Source organism: Mesocricetus auratus, unplaced genomic scaffold (genome assembly GCF_017639785.1).
Source record: "Mesocricetus auratus isolate SY011 unplaced genomic scaffold, BCM_Maur_2.0 Super-Scaffold_100003, whole genome shotgun sequence".
Lineage (NCBI taxonomy): Eukaryota > Metazoa > Chordata > Mammalia > Rodentia > Cricetidae > Mesocricetus > Mesocricetus auratus.
This window is the reverse complement of record NW_024429188.1, coordinates 16,576,306-16,601,864: the sequence shown is the minus strand read 5'-3', so window position 1 is coordinate 16,601,864 and position 25,559 is coordinate 16,576,306. Positions and strand designations below refer to the sequence as shown.

General features: G+C 39.6%; 1 protein-coding gene across 3 annotated transcripts in view; it reads left to right on the top strand.

The window, feature by feature from the left end:
• Vegfd (vascular endothelial growth factor D) overlaps window positions 1-24,194 on the top strand; it is a 36,431-nt gene extending 12,237 nt beyond the window's left edge. The window contains exons 2-7 of one of the 3 annotated variants that reach the window (XM_005074206.4): window positions 6,412-6,622; window positions 13,027-13,217; window positions 15,893-16,041; window positions 17,153-17,253; window positions 22,171-22,363; window positions 23,575-24,194. In XM_005074206.4, coding sequence (XP_005074263.1) covers window positions 6,412-6,622; window positions 13,027-13,217; window positions 15,893-16,041; window positions 17,153-17,253; window positions 22,171-22,363; window positions 23,575-23,701 — 972 coding nt within the window. In that variant the 3' untranslated portion in view covers window positions 23,702-24,194. Of the gene's footprint in view, window positions 1-6,396; window positions 6,623-13,026; window positions 13,218-15,892; window positions 16,042-17,152; window positions 17,254-22,170 lie in introns of all 3 variants that reach the window. The other 2 variants (XM_013116390.3, XM_013116391.3) reach the window with 2 other exon arrangements.
• The last annotated feature ends 1,365 nt before the right edge of the window (window positions 24,195-25,559 follow it).

The following is a 25,559-nucleotide window of genomic DNA, read 5'->3' as shown; positions in this document are numbered from 1 at the left end:
CCCAAATTGTTTCGCAATTTGGTCATTGCCAAAATCCTTTTACGAGGCTACAGTTACCTTGGTACCCAAGTCACACAAAGACACAACTAAGAAAGAGAACTGCAGACCAATATAGCTCATGAACATTGATGAAAAATATTCAACAAAATACTGGCAAATCGATTCCAAGAACACATCAGAAAAATCATCCACCATGATCAAGTAGGCTTCATCCCAGGGATGCAGGGATGGTACAACATATGAAAATCTATCAAAGTAATACACCATATAAACGAACTGAAAAAGAAAAACCACACAATCATCTCACTAGATGCTAAAAAAGCCTTTGACAAAATACAACATCCCTTCATGATAAAGGTCTTGGAGAGATCAGTAATAACAGGAACATACCTAAACATAATAAAAGCAATATACAGCAAACCAACAGCCAACATCAAACTAAATGGAGAGAAACTCACGACAATTCCTCTAAAATCAGGAACAAGAAAAGGCTGTCCCCTCTCTACATATCTCTTCAATATTGTACTCGCTGTTCTAACTAGAGCAATAAGACAACAAAAGAAGATCAAGGGGATATTAATTGGAAAAGAAAGGTCAAACTTTCACTATTTGCAGATGATATGGTAGTCTATGTAAGTGACCTGAAAAACTCTACCAGGCAACTCCTACAGCTGATAAACATGTTCTGCAAAGTGGCAGGATACAAGATTAACTCAAAAACAAACAAACAAACAAAAACCAGTAGCTCTACTATATAGACAATAAATGGGCTGAGAAAGAAATCAGAGAAACATCACCCTTTACAATAGTCACAAACAACATAAAATACTTTGGTGTAACCCTAACCAAATAAGTTTAAGACCTATATAGAAAGAACTTTGGGTCTTTAAAGAAAGAAATTTTAGAAGATGCCAGAAAATGGAAACATCTCCCATGCTCTTGGATAGGTAGGATCAACATAGTAAAATGGCAATCTTGCCAAAAGCAATCTACAGATTCGATGCAATCCCCATCAAAATTCCACAGACCTTGAAAGAACATTACTCAACTTTATATGGAAAAACAAAAAAAACCAAGGATTGCCAAAACAACCCTGTACAATGAAGGAACTTCCGGAGGCATCACCATCCCTGACTTCAAGCTCTATTATAGAGACATAGACCTGAAAACAGCTTGGTATTGGCACAAAAGTAGACAGGTAGACTAATGGAATCAAACTAAAAGCCCTGATATCAACCCACACACCTACGAATACCTGATTTTTGATGAAGAGGCTAAAGTTATACAATGGAAAAAAGAAAGCATCTTCAACAAATGGTGCTGGCATAACTGCATGCTGACATGTAGAAGACTGCAGATGGATCCTTGTCTATTGCCATGCACTAAACTTAAGTCCAAATGGATCAAAGACCTCAACATCAATCCAGCCACACTGAACCTCTTAGAAGAAAAAATGGGAGGTACCCTTGAACAAATTGGTACAGGAGACTGCTTCCTGAACATGGCATCAGTAGCACAGACACTGAGATCGACAATTAATAAATGGGACCTCCTGAAACTGAGAAGCTTTTGTAAGGCAAAGGACACAGTCAACAAGACAAAATGACAGCCCACAGAACAGGAAAAGATATTCACCAATTCCACATGTGACAAAGGGCTGATTTCCAAAATATACAATGAACTCAAGAAGTTAGTCACCAAAATACCAATTCAATTAAAAAGTGGGGTACAGAACTAAATAGAGAATTCTCAATAGAGGAATCCAAAATGGCTGAAAGACACTTAAGAAAGTGCTCAAATCCTTAGCCATCAGGGAAATGAAAATCAAAACAACTCTGAGATACCATCATACACGGGCAAGAATAACCAAAATCAAAAATACCAGTGACAGTTTATGCTGGAGAGGATTTGTAGAAGGAGGAACACTCCTCCATTGATGGTGCGAATGCAAACTTGTATGACCACTTTGGAAATCAGTATGGTGGTTTCTCAGGAAAATGGGAATCAGGCTGCACCAAGACCCAGCAATTCCACTCTTGAGCATATGCACAAAGAACACCCAATCATGCAAGGACATATGTTCAACTATGTTCACAGCAACGTTGTTTGTAATAGCCAGAACCTGGAAACAACCTAGATACCCCTTAACTGAAGAATGGGTGGAAAAAATGTGGTGCATTTACACAATGGAGTACTACTCAGTGGAAACAAAAATGAAATCATGAAATTCACAGGCACATGGATGGAACTGGAAGAAAACATCCCTAGTGAGGTAACCCAATCACAGAAAGACAAGCAGGGTATGTACTCACTCATATATGGATATTAGACATAGAGCAAAGGACTACCAGCCTACAATCCACACCACCAGAGAAACCAGAAAACAAGGATGACCCCAAGAGAAGATCGCATGGTCCCCTGAAGAAGGGGAGAAGGACAAGAACCCCTGAGCAAATTGAGAGCATGGGGAGAGGGGAAGAGAAGGGAGGTGGCAAGGGAGAGGGGGAGAAGGGCAGGGGGCAGAAGAACAGGAGGTATCAGGAGAATTGAGACAGGGGAGGAATAGAGGAGGACCAGAAAGGAGATGGCTTGATATAGGGAGCCAGTATAGTTTTGGAAAGAGGTCTGGCACTGGAGAAATGTCAGGGAATCCACAGGGATGACCCCAACTAAGAATCTAGGCAGTGATGGAGAGGCTGCCTTTGATGCCCTTCCCCTATAATGAGATTGATGACTACCTTGGTTGCCATTCCTAGAGCCTTCATCCTGTAGCTGATGGAAGCGGAAGCAGGCATCCACAGCTAAACACTGAGCCATACTCCTGAAATCCAGTTGTGGAGAGGGATGAGGGATGGGCAAAGGAGCCAAGACCATGCTAGAGAACCCTACAGAAACAGTTGACCTGATCTAGCGAGAGCAGATATCCTAGTTGTAAAGCTGGGGAACCAGCATTGGACTGAACCAAGCCCTCTGAATGTAGGAGCCAGTTAGGAGGCCTGGGCAGTCTATGGGACCTCTAACAATGGAGCCAGTGTTTATCCCTAGTGCACAAATGGATTTTGGGAGCCATTCCCTATGAAGGGATACTATTGCAGCCCAGATACACAAAAGAGGGCCTAGGCTCTCCCCCAAATGATGTGATGGACTTTGATGGTCCCCTGTGGAGGGCCTCACTATCCTTGGGGAGTGGATGGGGGTGGTTTGGGGGTTTTTGGGGGGGCATGGGAGGTTGGGAGGGCAAGGTAATGGAGAGATTGATATGTAAAATAAGATTGTTTCTAAAATGAAAAAATGGAAAAAAGAAAAATAGTTTATCAACTCGGGAAGAACATCGGAGGGACTCAAGGAAGGGTTGATGGGAGTGTCTGTGGGGATGAAAGGGAGAAAGTGATGTACTTCTACTTTGTTTATTAACATATGGTACCTTACAATATTGAAAAGTGTTTGTATAACAAAGTTAACTTAACTGAGTGAAGAGCCTTCATCAGCATCCTACACTACAGAAGCCTAACATCTAGAATATTTAAAGAAAAGCCCAATTAAAAACTGGTTATGCAACTGAATAGAGATTTCTCAAAATGAGTAATACATGGCCTTTGTTGGCTCCCCAAAGAAGGCCTTATCCCCCTCTGAGAAGGGAAAGGCAGGGGGTGGGAGACAGGGAAGGTGGGGGAACTGGGGTTAGTATGTAAAACTAAAAACAAAAATTTTTAAATAAAACAATAATAAAAAAGAATATTGGAAGAGATAAAGAGCGGCTCGTTTGGCAGTAGTGTGACAGTGAAAACTATCGAAATCAAGGGATTAAGTATACATTTGGGGCAATGGTCACATTTTTTGATGTTTAACTTTGTCCTACCCATGCAGATAACATAAAGTTGATTACAAAAAAAAACAAGGAGTGTCAAATGACAGTTGGAAAAGGGTCCATTTTGAACTCTTCTCAAATGTGTGCTTGGATAAATTACTTGCTTTTGTTGAGCTGTATTTCCATTTCAAATTATAAAAATGAATGTTGTCAATTTCTCAGTTATTTCAAACTAGGTTTTCATTTAGCAGAGTATGCTTAAACAGCTTTGAGTATGTAAGTAAATGTGGTTTTACAAAGAAACCAGTCATAGGAGCTATTCAATCTTAACATCATTCAATCATTTTAATTCAGGCTGCAGGATTAATATTTTATCCTGTTTTTTAATCATAGGATTTTTAAAGAAGCCAAAATTGAATTGAGACTTGTACGAAGATGAAATCATACATCAGCCTTAGTTAGGGATGGTATTGGATGAAATTTACCTCCATAAATGAAAATTCTTTCAGCATTGTGCAATTTAATCCTTTTTAATTAAAAATATTAGAGGGGTTCATGCACAAGTACTTGTACTTATATCCACTCCTCCCTTTCCCTGTCCCATTCCTCCTGTGTCTCTCTCCTGCTCCTTCTCAAATTCACAACCTCTTCTTCTGTAAGTATTGTTATACACACAAGCAGTGTGCACGATCATGCACATGTGAACATAGACACACACACACATACACACACACACACAAAACCTACCAAGATCAACTTAATAATTTCTTTAAAAGCATTTGTTAGGCTTCCTCATTAGCTTATTGAAGCAGTGTTGTCAAAACATTTTATCTTGAAGATTGACTCAGATATGAGGCAGCTTTACCATAGAACTAGAAAGAGGAAATAGATGGTCAGGCAAAGAGAAGCCATTAACAAATTAGCCTTAATGTAGGACCATCGCATTTAAGAGTTGTCAGGGAAATGAGCAATTAAGCAGTTTTATCTCTAGGGTTCTCAACTAAAAGAAACTGTGGCATGCCATGCAATTTCAGTACCAAGTTCACAAAGCCCGTCTGTGCTCTTTAAGCTTTCTTTCCTTCCTTGCCAAAAATGTCTTAGTTTCAAACTCCAGAGACATGTGAGAGACCACCAGTATACTCTCACTGAGCTTCTGAGGCAGCCTTGCTCTCTACAGACCATGGGGTTCCCGAAGGCTCACCTGTTTCAAAAGGTGATCTTTTTATCTCTCATACTGACCAACTAATACGATGTATATCGTGCCTTCTTTTATCTCCCCTGTATACGCTTTCATTTTCTTCTGTGTTGGCTCTTTCCCCCAGTTTACAAACATATTTAATACTCTCCTACCTCAGGTAAAAATGTACATGTGTGTTCATGTGTATACTTCCATCTGGACTTCTAGGTAAAGTGGCTAACGTGAATTTAACCAGATATCATCACACAAGCCTGAGAGATCAGGACTCTTGAAGTTGAGGCAGGAGGATCACAATTTCCAGGCCAACCTTGGCTACATGAGACCTTGCCTCAAAACAACAATAACAATAAAAGACATGACCTTGAAGATACATATTTTGACTTATTTTAGTTCATAGACTATGAATGGTTAATAAAATAATAGTAAACAAACATGAAAAACAATCTAAACGCTAAATGCTGATAAATTATTGAACCATAAAGTCGAGGCTGCAGGAGTGATAGATGTGACTCTGAGAGAGAGAGAGAGCCATCAAGAATCAGCTCCCAAACTAAGGAGATAGCTCAGTTGGCAAAATACCTACCTATCATGCATAAGAGCCAAAGACTGATATCCAGTGCTGGGGGAAAATACTCTAGTAGGAAATGGACTCCACTGACTTTGATGGTTGCATAGTATATGTATGTATGTATCATTGTTTCATATAACCAAGCTCCTCCTTTTGAACAAGAAGTTACATACTAAAATCTTTTCTTGGGCCTCCTCCCACGTATATACCCATCTAATCTAATTGCATCATATTAGCCAATATAATTCAGAAGCAACTGTAGAGAAACATCAAGACTTCAGCTTAAACTAGGAAATGGTGCTGTTGTCACAAAAGTAGTATAATAAACGAATCTCTACTGCTTTTTTTTGGCTGCAGTAGCAAAGTACTATAAATATGGTGTCTCAGAACAACAATATCCCAAAAATAAAGGTGGCAAATTCTCTTGGCATGACCCATTGCCTTGCCTACTTCGGGTGGCTCAAGACAATTCCCGAGTGTGGTCTCATCACTTCATCTCCACTTCTGTCTTCACACGGCCCTCTTATCTGTCTTCTCCTGGCTTCTAAGGACCTTGGTCAGTGAACTTTGGGCTCATGTGATGAATATCACAAGGACTTTACCTCCACTATATATGCATTTTTCCTGAATAAGACAATGTGCACAGCCTCTGGAAGTAAGGACGTAGACCTATCATTTTGAAGCTCACCATTAGACATTGCTTTGCCTAAGCACAGGTGCACATTTGAATATTCTTCTCTAGTTTCTTTTCAGGTGGTCTATAGTTTAAATTGTTAGCAACCACCGTTATCAAGATATCTTTGTAACTCACTCTTAAACTAGGATTTTTCTTTTGAGCGATCATCCCAGTCAATGTTGGAACGATCTGAACAACAGATTAGAGCTGCTTCTAGTTTGGAGGAGCTGCTGCAAATCGCACACTCTGAGGACTGGAAGCTGTGGAGATGCCGGCTGAAGCTCAAAAGTTTTGCCAGTATGGACTCTCGCTCAACATCTCATCGCTCCACCAGATTTGCGGCAACTTTCTATGATACTGAAACACTAAGAGGTAAGTGCGTGAGTAAAATGGCAGGTTATTTCCTTATTGGATAGTGACACATATACCAGCTCCTTCCAAAAGTTTGAACAGAGTGGTTATGTATCAGAGGGGGAACAAAAGAGAGTCTTTGATTTTATGGCAAGATGATTCACTGAATAAAGTTGAGAATGGTTCTCAGATAGGCAAACATGAGCCCCTCCATGACTAAATAGATGGAATAAAAAATTTAAACAAATCAGTATTTGCAAAAGTCAGTTCTCTCTTACCTTGTAGGGTTCAGGAATCACACACAGGTCTTCAGACTTGCCAGTAAGTGCCTTTACCCAGTGAACCATCTTGTCAGCTCAAGAATTCTTGGTTTTAAATGTCTACTCTACAAGGAAGACTATTCAGTATGATTTTGATATCTACATCCAACACAGGAACTTAAATTATCAGAATAACTTTAACTCAGGAATTTGAGGGGAAAACAATACAGAAAGATTGATCTTAAGGACAAGAAAAACAGGTTTACTAAAAAGCAAAACAACTTCAGTATTCATTAACAAGGAGTTATTACTATGCAGATAGAGAGGGAAACCAAGAATTTAGCTATAGCTTTCTTTTTCCTTCAAAATTCTGCGGTTTTTATGTAAAAGCAAAAGGCAGAAATTGAAAGCTGAGGTGCAATAATGGGTACTGGTTCCTTAGAGAATAACAAAGAAATTTCTTGGCACAAAATAATGAAAGCTTAGGACTAGAAAATAGCATACAGTCAGCTTTCTGTATCCTCAGGTTCTGCCCCCTCCCACCACCACCACCATAGGTACAGCCAATCACACAGGTCAAATATTTCAGGGACGTATGTGTGTACTGCGCATATGCAGACCTTTTCTTGACATACAATAAGATATAACAACTACTTATGTGGCATATATCTATTTTATCTGTTACCAGAAGTTATCTGAACATGATTACAAGTGTACAGGAATATGTACATGGGCTATTTAGAAATTCTAGTCCAATTATATAAAGAACTTGGTAATCCAAGGATTTGGGTATCTATCTGTAAGGTATCTTGGGACCAATCTACCATAGATATCAAGGGCCCAGTATATTTCCACATTGATTCCTGGGGTAGGGGTGGAGATGGATGTGTAATGTCTACTTATGCCACTTTAATGATAGCCAGATTGAGATAGAGACTATTGTTTATACATATTGTGCCCCTAATGAATGAAATATTTTTAAATAAAGTTGTGTGGCATTGATTAGACCTTTAGTTCTCTGATGAAATATCAAAACAACTTAAGAAACCAGTGCCATTGTTAGATTTAGCCTTGTAGATACAAATATGATCACATAGCACATGAGTATATCCACTGTTTCATTTCAGTTGATCCTTAAAGCAAAAACTATTCTTTTCTTTCTATCTAGATTTGTTTTATTCCCATGTGTTAAATAATGGATTGCACAGGATCCAGTTATGGGGAAAGTTGTACGTAGGTGGGGAAGTCTACTGCAGTTTAAGTGTGAAGAAGGATCTTTGTGCTCATGTATAGGACTGTGGGTCTAAGTGAGCATCTAGTTGTTCATTCATGTGGTGATTTCACAAAAACAGCTGCATCCAAGACCATAGGCTTTGACCAGATTACTTGTACCTGAGGGACATGTACAGATGACCTGTGAAGACAATTTCACCATAAAACCACAAGGCAGCAATTTTTAAAAGTCAGCCAGGTTGACATTTCCTAAGGAGGAAACCATAAAAATTAGAGAATTTGCAGCCTCCACAGTTTCCCTCCTAATTCTATGGAGGAATAGCTGAAGTTATTCACTAAGTTAGAAGCAGTAGATAACCAAATATGCATGTTACACCAATTATGTTTTGCTATCTACTCCCTGTCATGGATTTCAGGGTAATTCCCTGGGTAGTAGTAAAGAACATTGGCCTTATGAAACCTTAGTCGGTGGCATTTGATAATAACTACATGAGATTTTGATTATAATCTTGTCCAACTTTTAAAAGTTAGAACTTTAAGGAGAAAAAGCAGAAAGAAAATAGCATTTGAGTAGCATTTTAAGCAAAGGATATTTTCATAAGTTAATTACTCTCTCCTTCAAAAATTTATGACTAATAGTAGCAATTTAAATAGTACCCCTAGTAATGCTTAATTAAATAATTTGTGTCTCGTGCATCCAGCCTATAGAGGCTTTACATAAATTTTTATCATCAGAAATTTTAAAATATTAATTTTATATTCTGTGTATATATGAGTGTTTTGGAACCATGTATATCTGTGCACCACATGTGTACAGTACCCATGGAGGCCAGAAGAAGGCATCAAATCCACTGGAACTAGAGTTAGAGATGTGAGCTTCCATATGGATGCTGAAAACTAATTGTGGATCCTCTGGAGGAGCAACTGGTACTTTTATGAACCATCTCTCTGGGACCATTGTCTTAGTCAGGGTTTCTATTGCTGTGAAGAAACACCAAGACCACAACAACTTCTATAAGAGAAACATTTAATTGTGGTGTCTCACATATAATTCAGAGATTTAGTCGATTATCTTCATGACAGGAACAAGGCAGCATGCAGGCAGACATGGTGCTAGAGAAGGAGCTGAGAGTTCTCACATCTTGGCTCATAGGTAACTGGAAGTGGTCTGTCTCACTGGGCATGGTTCGAACATCTATGAGACCTCAATGCCCACCTGCACAGTGTCACACTTCCTCCAACAAGACCATATCTACCCCAATGAGGCCACACCTCCTAATAGTGCCACTCCTATTGGGGGCCATTTTCTTTCAAACCACCATACCCATCAATGCATATTTTTAAAGAGAGTGTATAGAAATGTTTGCCTGTTACTTTATATTAACCCAATTGGCTGCCTCAAACAGACTAGGGGTACATGTGCAAGTGTACATGTGTGTGTGGGTGCATGTGGTTGTGCAGGCCAGTGACAAACTAGGATTTCATTCTTCAGGTGCCATTCCCCTTGTAAAACAGATTATTTTTAGTTCACATTTTTTGAGATCTGAAATACAGGCATGGCCAAGTTTTTGTTTCTAATTCAAAGTATCTCTGGAGGCTAGAGTCAAGGTTCTTATCTGGGCTCCAAGCATGTCAGTGTTCAACTGGGGCATGATGTATTTTCAAGTTCATTCAATGGTTGCTTGTAGAATTAAGTTCCACACAGGCTCTTGAACTGTGAGAGGCCCCTTTCCTCACTGGCTACTGGCCAGAGGCTGCCCTCAGTTGGAGGTAGCCTCAAAAATGGCTGTTATGCTGGCCAATGACTTGGAGATTAAGAGTACATGCTGCTCTTGCAAAGGACATAGTAGGGTGAAGTCACAGCCATCCTTAACTCCAGACCCAGGAGACATTTGTCACCCTCTCTGTCATTAAAAGCCTTATATTATTAAAGCATTTTAAATGTCATATTCTGTAGGTCTTTGAAGTGTTTGAAGACCATCTATTTAAAATACATCTGTTTGACCTTGAAAATATATTAAACATTACTACAAGTATGATTGTTATAGGAGACTGACTACTAACTTGCATTTTTATTTTCCTTAATAGTTTGTAATAATAACTTTCAAGGACTAGAAATTTACATTACATTGCTGAATATTGTATAGGTATAATATCTTAAACAAGAGTAGAAACACATGTACAGTATGTTCTAACATAAATAACCTTAAATTTGTATCAATATACAAGAATACATTCCACTATACAATTTGAGACTAGTGGTTGCTAAAAAGTAGACTCAACAATCCACTCTTTTGTCCAATCATTTCCATACTATATCCCCATTTTCCTTCAGAAAGAGATCCCTGTAGTTTCCTTCATTAAGGTTTCTCCCTGACCATTACCAGCAACAATTTGTAGCCAAATCCTCCAAATTATGACAAACATCCATAACCCATCAAATGACCAAAAACCACCCACCCCACTTATTAGGAATGAGGATGTCTTGTTCTCTTGACCATTTCCCTTGTCTGAGGGTAATGGCATCTTTAGAGAATCTGATAAAATTGAAATAATGGGAAAATTAGCCATAATATTTGTTATTCAGTATCCGTGTAATGGGAAAACTTATCTGTATTCCTGGCTAGAATAGTCTGTGAGGCTAGACCATCACAGCCAGCAGCCTTGAAGGAATTCTGGATGCAGAACTTGAAGAAACTGCATCAGAGGCAATTTGAGAAGCCCGATCCATCCACTTTCATTGGTGTTTGATTGTTTTACTCTGAAAACACACACAAACTTTCAAAGGTAATATACATATCTGGATAAACACAAGTGTGAGCTATGCATTGTACACAAGCCAGCTAAAGATGACTTTTTGTCTTATGTTTTAGAAGATAAATTTATATCACCTGCCTTTTAGTTTTTCTAGCTTTATTTCTATATGTCTGTTGCCAAGATTTTCTTGAGATCTCCCCCAATCAAACCTGACCTTTATCAACCATGAATGAATCCAGTCTTTTGTTTTCTTCCCCAAAGCAATACATTTTTCATTTCCATTTTAAAATTAAGGCATTCCTAAAGTAACTAGGCTGGCTTAATTCAGTAGTCCCTCTTACAATCCCAGCATCTGTCCTTTGCTCATCAGAAATAAAAAAATCAAAGTCAATAAAGCACCATATATGATCTAGACTCTCCGTGTATTTTCCATTTTACATGGCTTATCTTTTTATATTACTTTATTCTCTCTTTAAAGACTTTTCTTATTATTTGTAAACACTTTTTCTATGACTGACTATACCCATTTTTTTCTTTTCTTTTTCAAGCCTATGCACATTTTTAGACACACTGTAATGTATTTAGAGTCTTTTTCTCCATCTGGATCTGTCTTTACTGAGCATCTACAGTATTCTCTGACCGTATGACACAAGTCTTAAATTGCTATGTCAGCTGCCACGCAGGTCATCTTAGCACATGCTGGTATATGGCACTGGTAGCTGACTCTGGTCCACAGTCAACAGCCAATAGTCAAGTCTGGGTACACTGCCAAGCCTATCCAAGAGACGGTGGTCACCAGAAAGCTGCATTTGAGTCTATGTTCTTATCTTTTGTTTCATTTTATAAGCTTTCTCGGGTCTTGTGTAGATATACAGGGCCAGATACGGAGCACCATGTGTAGATAAGACTTTCATTTCTACTGCCAGCCCCAAATAACATTGCAGAGACTTCTTGTTAATTATGGAAGCTTGGCCTATAGCTCAGGCTTGTCCCCCTAGCTCTTAAGACTTAACCTATGTATATTAATCTACATTTTGTTTCTTGACTTCTTACCTCTCTTTCATATTGTACCTCCTGCTTCTTCTCCATATCCTCTGGCATTTCTTGCATGCCTAAATTTATCTCCTCTTCTTCTCTGTCTCTGCCCAGAATTCTTGCCTAACCTCTTCCTGCCTGACTATTGAACAGTCAGCTGATTAAACCAATCAGCAGGTGCCGTGGCAAAGATACATCTTCACAGTGTATGAAAAGATTATTCCACAACACCCTGTTTATTTCCCTTTTATTGCCAGAGATGTATATTTTTCTTTTTCTGGTTTCCCTTAAATTAGCTATGGCCAGGGAGCAGCTCCTTCCATTAAAATTAAAGGGCTTATCTCATCAATTTCTGTAAACGAGTGAATGGTTCCAAATGTGGAAAGTCTGATTTGATTAAAAATAATTCCATTGAAATATCCGGTCATGTGTTTGCCAGATTTAAATCTCAGTGCAATTATATAAGCCGACAATGGAAATCCATTTCTCTATGCTTTTAAAATCTATTTCTACCTGGCTTCAAGTAGAAGAAATGTTATCCAGTTGTACTCTGCAAATTGCTTGATAAATGACACTCACAGATTATGTTTCACCTTAGTCCATAGACTTCCTTATTATACAGCCTTTACAGGTGGCCCCAGTGTGGCTATTTGCAGGACATAGCGCTCCCTGCCAATGGGAAATAAACTATTTTATGAAGTGGTTGTATCAATGGAAAAGTATAGAGATTTCAGTTTTAAGTTTTTTGCAGGCAAACTTTTGGCTAAAAGATAGACAAAAATATCTACCTAGGGGTTGGAAAGATGGTTCAGTGGTTAAGGCCACTTGTCACCCTTGCATAGGATCTGGGCTCAGTTACCACATGGTAGCTCACAGCTATCTGTAATTTCTGCTAAAGGGGATCGAATGCCCTCTTCTAACCTCCAAAGGCACCAACCACACGTGTTTTGCACATACATATATACAAACAAACATCCATACATATAAAATAAAATAAATACATTTCTAAAAGAAATGTTTAAATACCCACTTAGTAAAATAAACAAGCACAAAAAGGTGGGTGGGAGGGCATGAAAACACCTATGTTGTGATTCTGGGCCATATTTGTCTGCTGACCTCAAATGAACTTTATTCCTGCAGTTATAGATGAGGAATGGCAGAGAACCCAGTGCATCCCTAGAGAGACATGCGTAGAAGTCGCCAGTGAGCTGGGGAAGACAACCAATACGTTCTTCAAGCCCCCCTGTGTGAATGTGTTCCGGTGTGGCGGCTGTTGCAACGAAGAGAGTGTGATGTGTATGAACACAAGCACCTCCTACATCTCCAAACAGGTACCAAGAAATGAAGACGCTGCTGCTGACCTTGTTACCAAACACTGAGCTAAATACTTTATGTGGTGAACGTCATTTAATTCCCCAAACAAACTCAGGATATCTTATCCTCCTTTTCAGAAGGAAATTGAGGCTCAGGGAGGCAACATAATATCCAACATGTCACAGCCTCATTAGTTCCTATCTACCTAGTGCTGTAACATCAAGAATTGGTACATTCAGACATTACTAGAACAGGGTGTTAAAAGTAGTGAAGGAAGCTGTTCTGTCTTTTGTAGCATTTGGGTGTATGAAGTTTAAATGGAATGATTAAGTAAAGTTGAATGAACAGTGTAGATGGGATTGGAGGAAGAGAGAAGGAAGAATGCAACAAGGACAAGCTAAGAGGGGGAGTTGCCCTCACCCTAAAACTGAAGAGGCTGAAGGAGGGAGCAGGCATGGGAACTGAGCAGAAATGGTAGATGACTTCTCACTTGGCAGCTGCCAGCCATTAGCATGGTGGGACTGTAAGCAGATGCTGGAAGAGTCAAAGGAGTCAGTTACAGAGGCAGTGACAGCAGGTACAGAGCCTGATAGGGAAGAGGGTGGACAGGATCTCTGGGGTAAAGTGGAGAACAAAGGGAGAATATGCAGCACAAGAGACGTTTGAAAGAATCCTTTAGTGCCCACGAAGGAAATAAAATCAATCAATCAAGTCACCTTTGCCCTGTCTCTAAGTGTCCATGGCTACCATCTTCTTGTAAAACAAAGTAAATGTTTCATGCGGAAACTGAAGGAACCCACTTAGGAAAACATTATTAAAATGCTATAAATCAAGCCACATTCCTGGTGATCCTCTATTGTGAATTCCTCACATGTTACTACAACTCATTTTTCACAGTTGCTTGTCTCCTCATGATCATGTAGTAAAAGATAATTTCATATGTGCCAAATACATCCATGCCAAGGAATGTTCTAAACACACACTTGCTTTGTTAATAGGTTAAAGTTTTCTTAATTTTGTTTCCCCTCTACCATCTAAACTGCCCTTGAAATTGTAGCAGTTTTGTGTCTGAACCCTTTTGGAGAACTTTGGAACTCAATATATCTGGCTCCTACTATTTGATAATTAGAAACAATGATGTAAGTATGGGTACAATCAACAATTAGCAAAGCAAAGTTTGCAGAATATAAGAGAGTTCAATGTCTGAGCATGCTAGTCGGTGGAGCATAGCTGAAGAATTGTGCAAGAACATGAAGTTTATGCAGAAAAACAGCCTTACTTGTTCTCAGGGAGGTTTCATGACATGTTGAAAGGTCTGAATAAACACAACCTTAATGAATTCTTTCCACTTAGTGGATAGCTGATTGCTTTGTTTTGACTGCTGCACTCAACAAATGATTCATATTAAGGAATTTATTCAAGTGTAAGTGCAAAGCACTTTTTTCTTTCCAAATAGGCATACTGTGCAGTTTGGCAGTTCCTACCTTAAAGGTATAGGCTATGTGATGAACTACCTCTTAGAAAAAAGTAAATAGAACTGCATGGAATGGTGATTGAGTGGAAATGCCTTAAAATCAAGCTCAAATTCATCTAAACTTCATGGAACCACATTTTTACACCCTTTGGGCATCTCTTTATCCATCTATCATGTAAAGATCATTAAAATGTAATTTTTAAAAACTATTTTATTTAAATCAGTCTATCAAATAGGTGCCGTGCCTGTGAGGGACAGAAGAGGGCACCAGATTCCCTGAAGCAAAAGTTATCTAAGCCACTTGATGTGGGTTCTGGGAACTGAACTCAGGGCTTCTGCAAGAGCAGCAAGTGATCCTAAACACAGAGTCATCTCTCCAGCCCCCCAAATATAATGTTTTTACAAGTGATAAATAAATTTAAAATAAAGTATTTACAATGGAGCAGGTATATAGAAACATAGAAATAGACTCATTGGCTATAATTATCTTCCTGGGTATGATCTTAACTGTACAACGCTTTTATATTAAATGGCCTAAGACTCAAGGAATTCAAATGACGATACATTATTTTTTCTTGTGCATCTAAGGTTAGATATACTTCAAGGTTCTGTGAAAATCCAGGCCTGTTTCCTGTGCCCCCAATCCCTTGAACCAGTATGGCTTCCAGGTTATATTCTTCTCATGACTGTGCCATAATCAGGAAATAAAAAATCACACAAAGCATGCACAGTCCCAAATTGTACTATGTCATGTCAGCTAATATATTATTGGTCAAAGCAAGTGTCACGGCCAAGCTCAAAGTCAAAAGGTAGGAAATTGTCTGTCATTAATAGTAAAGATATGGGAAGGGATGAATAAATAGTTTAGATAACAATCCACCCAAATCTCAAAGGACCTCCAAGGATCTAATTTTGTTTATTCTTACAATTTATGCTCAGATTTCAAACAAGAGCAGGGACCAGTGGCACCATTTTCAAGAACTCTGGTGATGATGAAAAGAACAGATTTGGAAAACACTTAAGAGACTTTACCAAGCTGGAGAAGCTCCCAGTTTCCTGACTCCCAGCATTCTAAGTGTCTTATAAGGACTAACTCCATTCTGCATGGATAAGTTTGCTAAAATCATTACCATAAAGGACAAGGGCAAAAATACAGACTGTGGTAACTGAAAAAGTCTATAATAAAATTTACATCATGGTTCTCTCTCTTTGCTGTAGCTCTTTGAGATATCAGTGCCTCTGACATCAGTGCCTGAGTTAGTGCCTGTTAAAATTGCCAACCATACAGGCTGTAAGTGCTTGCCTACGGGCCCTCGACATCCCTACTCAATTATCAGAAGATCCATTCAGATTCCAGAAGGAGATCAGTAAGCATTTCCTGGACTGGATAATGTCTGTTCTTGCTTTTGACAAAATTTTGTGTACATTCCTTTATTCTTTTACCCATTTTAGGGGCATCCCCAGAAAGATGTGTGTTGTGTGTTTTCTGTCTTGTGAAACAAAATGTCATGAAAGTAGAAAGGAAATTTTTAGGGAAAAGGAAGCAGATGAAGAGGAGGGACCAAAGGGGAAGAAGAGATGGTAAAAGTACAGGAGAAGCTAAAGAAAGTATATTTTATGCATGTTTGAATACAGCATGGTGAAACCCATTATTTTTCACAATATACATTAATAGAAATGTTGAAGAAACAAACAGAAAAAATACAAATAAAATTATCATCTCTTGATTAAAATTCTTCATCTTTTGGCTTCAAAACCAGATCTATTCATAGTATTTGACAAACATATTTTTATTAGGTTCTACGTATATATTGCAGTAGAACCCCAAACCTTGATGGTTATAAGTTTAGCATGTTTACTTGCACACACCTTTGTGGGTTTTTTTGTTTGTGGGGTTTTTTTGTTTGTTTGTTTTTGCTTTTTTTGTGACAAGGTCTCACTTTGTATCTCTGGTTTGCCTGAAACTTACTATGTGGACCAGGCTGCCTCAACCCGCAGAGATCTACTTGACTCTGCCTCTTGAGTGTGGGGATTAAAGATGTGCTGCTGCATTGGTCCAACACTGTTGTTCTTAATATGAGTGGTCGAATACACTGTAAAACTGTACCAGCCTCAAAGCTATCATGTGTCCCTTCACTCTAGAGCAATCAGTGACTCTCCTAAATTCCAGTTTACTTTCTCAAGATTTCCAAATAGAATATTTATAACTACAGAATTATTATCTAATAAGATGGCATTTATAAATATAAATTAAGTTCTATATTTTATTTTGTTTATGATTGTGTCTATGTATACATGTCTGTTGGCCTGTACATTTGTTGTCCTGCATCACTCTTAGAAACAATATTTGAAAGCACTAGCATACTTCACACAGAATATTTAGATGATTACATATTAAATATTAAGAATGACTTAATATTCCCAAAGTAGATTTACCCTGAAAAAATTTAAATATGGTTCATTATTTTCTTTTCCTAGATGTTCTCATTCCAAGAAACTGTGTCCTATTGACATGCTGTGGGATAACACCAAATGTACATGTATTTTACAAGATGAGAATCCACTCCCTGGAACAGAAGGTAATGATGATGATAGTGAAATAATAACCACAATGATAAAAAGAACATAAGCAATCAATTTGACTGAGTACTTACTATGACCAGGTCTATTAGTTATCTTTTTGCTTTTGTGATAAAATGTCATGATAAAAAACAATTTCAGGAAGAAAGAACATATTTTGCCTTATGGTTTGAGGGTAATAGTGTCCATCATGTGGGGAAGGCATGGGTGCAGGCAAGCATGGTATCAGGAGCAGGAAATTGGCTGATTACATCTCATCTGCACACGGGAAGCAAATGGAAAAGAGGAAGCAGGGTGAGGCTATAAACTACCAAAGCCAGCTTATATTGATGTACTTCCTCCAGAAAGGTCCCACCTAAGAGTTCCATAACTTTCTGGAACAAAACCAACTGTGGATCAAGTGTTCCAATACTTTTAACAATGGGTGGCATTCCTTATTCGAGCCACAATATCCAACAATTATTGAATCTTCACAATAACCCTATGATTGCCTCTTTTCACAAACACAGTGTCCTCCCCAAGATATCTAGTAATTTCCTCACAATCACATAGATAACAGTGACAGAAGCATTTGAATTACAGAACCTTAACTGTTGTGACCATATCCACCAATGAATCATTCTGCTGTTCATTCGTAAAGAAAAGTACTAAGTGGCCAAAGCATCCCAAAGCATGCTTTTAAAAGCAGACATTAATGAAAACGTCTTCAGGATGAAGCACACAAGATCTTTTGGGACTTGGTTTCTTCCAACTGCACTACTTGAAATGAAACCAATAATTGGGGCAGGGGGATAAATGATGGAAGAGGAACACAGGGAAATACTTTTGTAGAGCCAGAACAAATCATGATACTGGTCTAAGCCACACTGCAAATTGCTAGCCTGTCATTCTGTTCCCCACTCTGTAAAGCTGTGAGTCCTGGGATGAATATATGGTTGAACATGCATTAGTTTTTTATTAGCTACTCATAACATTTGGCCTGGTTCCACTGAAAAATATCACAGGGGATCACACAATGTGAATCTTGATTGTTTTAAACTATGGTCTAGCAAGAAATAGCAAAGATTCAGCCCCATGGAATCTGTTGTAGAAACTAAATAGCAAGCTGTTAATTGTTAATTGCTGTTGTCCTGTTTTTCTGGTTCTCAGAAGCTTTCTAAATGTTTCCCTGAGAACTCAAACTAGGATGTGAGGCAATTTTTAAAGTTATATAGTTAAAAGATAACACATGTAGATTGCATACAGACACAATATATCAAAGGTTGTGACATTCAAGGCAGCATGCCACAATGCAGTTACTCAAAATTCATCAGCCAGATCTACCTGGAGTTGGAGCAAAGGAGCGCCCTTGGTGGGGGCGGAAGCTAAAATAAGCAGGTTGGGTCCTCCAGACTATGAAAGGAGGTATAACCTGGGGTGAAGGGACTTCTTTCTGAGGGAAGTTAATTCCTGGGGAGGACTCATTGGGTGGTCTCGTGTTCTGAGGATGGAAAATCTACTAAGGAAGGAGAGATATGTTCTGAGCAGGGGGCTGTAAGAGCTCAGCACTGGGGTAAGAGAGCAAAGCAGAAACCTGGTGTTGGAAAACGATAGCAGGGTATTGGGGTGTGTTAGTTACTTTTCTTGTTTCTGTAACAAAATGCCTGACAAAAGCAATGGAAGGAAGGGAAGGGTGGAAGAGAGGCAGGGAGGGAGGGAGGGGCTTATTTTGGTTTTTGCTTTGACAGAGAACAATTTGCCATGCTGGGGATGGCATGGCAGTAAGAGCACGAGAGAGCTGATCACATTGTGTCCACAGCCAGGAAGCAGACAGAGATAGATGCTCCTGCCCACCAGCCCTTCCTGTTCGTTTCCCACCTTTTATTCAGCCTGGGTGCCCAGCTCACATTTACAGTGGGTCTTCCTCAGTTAAACCTCTCTGGTAGTGTCCTCATAAGCACACCCAGAGGTGTCCATCCTGGGTGATTCTAGAATACAGTAAAGTCAACAATAAAGATTAATAATATCACAGGGACACAAAACATACTGAGAGAAATGGGTATGCACATATGAGGAGACAAATCTGGGAGTACCCCTAAGATGGGAGTGCAAGGACTTAGTAAGCTTGTGTTGGAAGAACCTAGGTGTGATTTTCTGAACAAATGTAAACCACCCAAATGGTTAAAGAAAGAGAGGGGTAGCATCTGTTGGAAATGTAAAAAGATCAACCTAGCAACAGTGCATAAGAAAATGAGTTAACCTGAGTTGGAGAAGAAGTGGGGAACTTTTGCAGAAACTAACAGTGATGATGGAAGTAAGGAAGGAGGGTGGATTGCATCCCAATTACTTCTAGTTTTCATCATGTATGAATAACATCCTCATGTGCCTACATTCCCATCTGTTTCCCCAGTGGTCCTATTAAACTGATGACACATTACTTTCTGTGCACTAAACACCTTTTCTGTACACAAAACTGTTGAGCTAATTTCCTGTTCTACAGTCATTTATTCTCCAAAAGGATATGGTTGACACAAGTCCAACTCATTTCCTATCATTGCTATAATGAACAAAACATAATAATAGTAGTGTAGTGAATGGAACAAGACCGAGGTTAGAATGCATTGGTAACCCAGAATCAACCTCCCTAGGGATGGAAATCAATATGTAATACTTCAGGGTGTCAACCTCAACCAACCCGTTGCTGTTCGGCCTAGTAATCCTGCATCCAGTCTCTGTTCCTTTTAACTTGTTTGTAAGGACATAATGTTCTGCTTCTGCCACACAATCTGCTGAACACCTCAGGATTGTGTTCGCCTAAACTACTCTATCCAAGAATAAAGATGGGCCTGCAGGACACTTTCTTGTGAATCTTTGCTGCCACCTAGTGCCCATTGCGTCTTTTAAGAGTCTGACTGTTTTTCAGTAATCTAGCCTAGTCTTGCCTTAAATTGACATTTGCTTCAGTGACTTAAAGCATATGAGGCTCATCTTTTTCATCTTCATGAAATTAAGAATGGAGTCTTTGTGGCTATCCAGTCTATGTAATTTCTAAATATGTATCAATTAAAGAGCAGTCAAAACCATGAGACTGGATGATGAGAGACTGCAATCTGGGCATGAGGTGAGGGAGAAAAGAGGGAGGATGGAAGCGTTGAGAATGAGTATGGGAGGTTTTTAAGGTAAAAGTCATGGGAGATCTTTTAATGTTTGTATATTCTGGTATAAAATTTGGCATTTTGTGTGTGAAGGAGAACTTTAAGTCATTTAAGGCATGGCTGGACATGGTGGCTTACATCTTTAATCCCAGCACTCGGGAGGTAGAGGCAGAGACAAGTGATTCTCTATGAGTTCAAGACCTGTCTGGCAAGTTCCAGGACAATCAGAACTACAAAGAGAAACTCTGTCTCAAAAAAAAGACATTTAAAGTATCAGTGGTGATGGGATCATTTTAGTCACCTGAGGGTGAGACTGAAGGGATACACAATGTGGCTGTGACATGAGAGGCAGCCACCAACATAAGAAATGCAAGGTACTGAGTGACTTGTGACAGAGGCAGTGTGATGGGGAAGAGAGGGCATGGACGAGGAACCAAGTGGACACAGTGACCACACAATCCTGAATGAGGCAAACTGGAAAAGAAGTTGGTCTGGGGAAGAGATACTCATTTTCTTCCAACATCTTCACCAATGTTGAGATAAAAATGTGAAAGTTATTCCAAAGTTTTCACCTTCTCTACTTGTTTGCTTTTGCTTTTCGTTTGAGACAGACTGTTATGTGCTCCAGCCTAGCCTTAAACTCAATATGTTGTAGAGAATGACCTTGAAGTTTTGATCCTCCTGCCTTTACCTCTGGAGTGAGTGCTAGGATAGCAGTTATATGTCACCTCATCCAGTTTAGGAACCATTGGATACTGAATCCAGAACTTCTCATGTCAAGCAGAGTCACACCCCCAGTTTGTCACTTACTCCCTTTGCACTGAATTTCAGTTCACTGATTGAGTTGAACCACAGTTCATTGTCACCTTCATATGTTTCATATAAGTGTGGTGATCTGAGATGAGGAAATGCATCATTGGTTATCTGGAAAGTTCTGAGGAAAATATTTCTACAACATTATTACTTCTGGTTCCCACACTTCTAAAACACTAGAGAGGATTACATTCATACCCCATGTCTTGTCACTACTGGCGGGTTGCATAAGTGTGTGTGTGTGTGTGTTAAAGGTTTATTTATTTTAACTTTATGTATATGAGTGTTTTGCCTCCAATGTCTGCATACGGTTTGCATGCAGTGCCTGTGCAGGCCAAAAGAGGGCAACAGACCTCCTGGAATTGTAGTTAGAGGCAGTTTGCAGTTTTAAGTTGCCATGTGGGTGTTGAGAACCAAACCTGGGTCCTCTGCAAGAGCAGGGATTTCTCTGAACTCCCTAAACCATCTTTACAGCACAGATGTTTATATCTTTAACTTATCAGTCAACAACATAAAAATCTGTCAGAAGTATTCAGTTTATGGTACTTTTTATTAAACACCAAAGAAAACACATGAGTTCTATGTTTATGTTGTGAAATCGCAAATGAATCTCACTGTATGATAAACATTAAGGTCAAAAATCTATAGGCAACTGGATGATATGACAGACTTTGGAGATTTCCCATGGAGGGTCTCACCTTGCCTGGGGAGCAGAGTGGGGATTAGGTAGGGGGTTGTGGGAGTTGGTGGGGGTCGGGGGAGGATGGGAGGGAGAGGGACCTGGGATTGACATGTGAAGCAAGGTTGTTTCTAATTTAAAAATTTTTAAAAAGAGAAAAAACAATCTATAGGCAAGGAAATTGGGAGGATCCAAGTTTTATTGGGAAGATGTAGAATTTGCAATTAATTTGAACCATCACATCCTCTAGGCTTCAGCTACCAAACCAACACTTTCCTGTTTCTGTTTAGATCACTCTTACCTCCAGGAGCCAGCTCTCTGTGAACCACACATGAAGTTTGATGAAGAGCGTTGTGAGTGTGTCTGCAAAACATCATGTCCTGGAGACCTCATTCAGCACCCAGAAAACTGCAGTTGCTTTGAATGCAAAGAAAGTCTGGAGAGCTGTTGCCAGAAGCACAAGATTTTTCACCCAGATACCTGCAGATCAATGGTCTTTTCGCTTACCCCTTAAGTTGGTTGACTGGTGACATTTAAATGACATATTAATCCAATTTGGTGGGGTTCCTTTTTCTCATTGCCCAAGCGCCCCCTTAAAAATAAGCAGAAGTTTTGGCATCTAGAAAGTAATTGAAAGTATATAGAGTGATGATTAATTCTTTTGTTGTTGTTTCAAAACAGGGTCTCATGAATTACAGACTTGTACCACCACGCCTGCTATTATGTTATTATAAGCAAAAGAGAAGTCACTGACATTTAAACAACCAGGTTAAGGGAGGTTCATATTCATATCAGCAAGCTAATTCTCTCTCTCTCTCTCTCTCTCTCTCTCTCTCTCTCTCTCTCTCTCTCTCTCTCTGTGTGTGTGTGTGTGTGTGTGTGTGTGTGTGTGTTCTTGATGAAGAGACTAGCACTAGATTTGTGTAGGCAAAAAACTTCTGAATGACTGTAATCATTGGAGACTGATGACTAGGCTTTGATCAATTTCCAAACCTACCCAAACTAACCACTGAGATTTTTTAAAAATAATTCAATTTGTTCTTTGACAATTTCATGCACATATAAAATGCATTATAATTACTTTCATCCCTACACTCTCCTAACCCCAGCCTACTGTTGTCAACCCATTTCCTCCCTACAAGTCCCTTTCCCACACTCAGGGTCATCTGTGTGACCACAGGTTTGGAATTATCTGTCAGAGCTTGTTCTGCTCACCCACCAGTAGGTCCACAACGGAAGACTGTGACTCCCTGTCTCCCAGATTCTATCAGCAGCCCACAGTTCATTACAGAGGGGTCAGGCCCCATAAGCCCCTCACAACAACATAAGTGCCTGTTGACAAGTTCCACCTTGCGTAGGCCTAGGCCAGGCAGATTCTCTCAGCTCTTGTGAGTTCCTCATTGCAAAGGCTGCATTGTGCCTAGAAGATGGAATTTCCCATCCCTTCTCTCTTTCTGACATCTTCCCAGCCCCTCTTCTGCTATGTGTCCTGAGATTTAGAGGAGGTGGTATCAACATCTTGGTTAGGGCTGAGCCCTCAGCCGGTTGAGTGCCCATTCAGAATATTACATTGACACTTTAAATATATGTCTGAAATTTCTTCTTTGAAAGCAGAATCAAGTGAAATCATAACTGAATGATTGATTTGAAGTTGATCCTTGCTTCGAAATTCTCATCTTCACTTTCTTTTTCGACAGCTGTGAGGACAGATGTCCCTTTCACACCAGAACATGTGCGAGTAGACAGCCAATCTGTGGAAAGCACTGCTGCTTTCCAAATGAGAGAAGGGCCCAGGGGCACCACAGCCAAGAGAGTCCTTGATTCAACTTTCTCTCTAGTTTCCAATCCCTGTCATTTTAAACAGTGCGCTGCTTTGTCAAGTTGCTGTCACTGTTGCCCACCCCCAAGCTGTTAGAAAAATTGATTTTACCTAGTGCCATGGTGAATTCACATTTCCACTCAATAGCTGCTGGGTGATTCCCTGGTTCGCTGACAATTACTTCTAGTTTCAGATGCCTCTGCACACCAGCGCTCAGAGAGGAAGGAGTCTGGGGAGCCCACTGCTGTGATAAAATGAGAAAGGGTTGCTTGCCACCGAGTAGCAGGTGCCACGTGATTGAGTACTCAGACTGGCGAAGTCCAAGTTCAATGCTTATGAATTATTCTGGTTCTTTCTTAATGCGGAACTTCATTTGTATGATCAGCACTGATGTAATTCCTGTTCAGCTTGTACTTTTCAAGTTTACTGAACCACTGCCTAATGTTTTGTATTTAAATGTATTTAAAGGAAATAAACACCATTATTCAAGTCATAGAACTTGGTGTTGTTTATTATGCTATGCCTCTACATTTCATGCTAATGGGAAATATTTTCAAGACAAAAGGAAATCTAGAAATGGGAGGTTCAGGGAGCAGACAAATAGACTAAAACTATATCTCAGTTTTAGGAAACCAAGGCCTAGCTCCCAGCAGGGTTGTCATTTTAACAAGGGTAACATAGAAATGCTGGGAATCCTCCTGTAGAGTGTCAATACATGGAACCTGACCATCATCCGTTCATGGAGAGGAGCCTAACAATGCTAACATCTCCCCACCACTTGGGATTAAACAAACAAAATGCACACACGCAAGTTTTGCTCTTGCATGTGCATGTTGTGCCATTGAAAGCCAAAAGAGAGCACCAGGTCCCCTAGGACTGGAGTTATAATTGCTTGTAAGCCACCCTGTGGGTGCTGGGACTTGAACTCAGGTCCTCTGGAAAAACAGTCAGTGTTGTTAACTGCTGAACCTTTCTCCAGCCCCTGTTCTTCACATCTTTTGAGTGTTCACGATTGCTCTGAAAGACTATGGCCCCTCGTGTTTCTGCATGTGTTCATCTGCATGCCTTCTCCTCGTTCCCACAGCTGCCCAGGAAGGGAGCTCAAGGACTGTTTTTGCTTTTCTGTGCCTAAAGTGCCCCTACATATAATTTCCCAGTGGCACAGACTTTACTGAAATTTTGGCCCATCAGAGGGAATTAAATAGCATCAGTAGTATTAATTATCAAACAACATAACAATGTGCATAGATAAGACACATTTTATTCCAACAGTTACAACACCATTGTGGAAATAATTGTGTTCATATCTGTCTTTCCAGTCTACCATAACCCTTTTAGGACTGGAGAATTTCCTGGTCATAAGCATGTTATCCAAGTTTCTCACTCAGGTCAGACCACCCTGGAGCAGGGCAGTCATGAAGAGAAAGATGATGATAAAGAAATATAACCCTGTGCTGGTATTCTTGGATCTTGGCCTAGATCCCTGCCCTTCCTCTTCGAATTTGTTAAACAGTTCCCGGGTTCTCCCTTTGTTTATTTAAGTTGTCTGAAGCTTGTAGATTGGGGTCTTTCAATACTTTCTGGCTTTATTTCTAGTCTTTGATTTTTTTTGTCTCCTTCCTTTCTTTCTTCCTTCCTTCCTTCCCCTCCTTCCCTCCATCCTCTCTTTACACACACACTCTCTCTCTTTCTCTCTCTCTCTCTCTCTCTCTCTCTCTCTCTCTCTCTCTCTCTCTCTCTCTCTCTCTCTCTCTCTCTCTCTCTCTCTACTTTCTTCCTAACTGTGAGATTGTTCCCAGAGCAGTTCCATAAAGCATCTTTCACCCAAAATCAATGAATTTTGCAAAAAGAGAAAGAGTG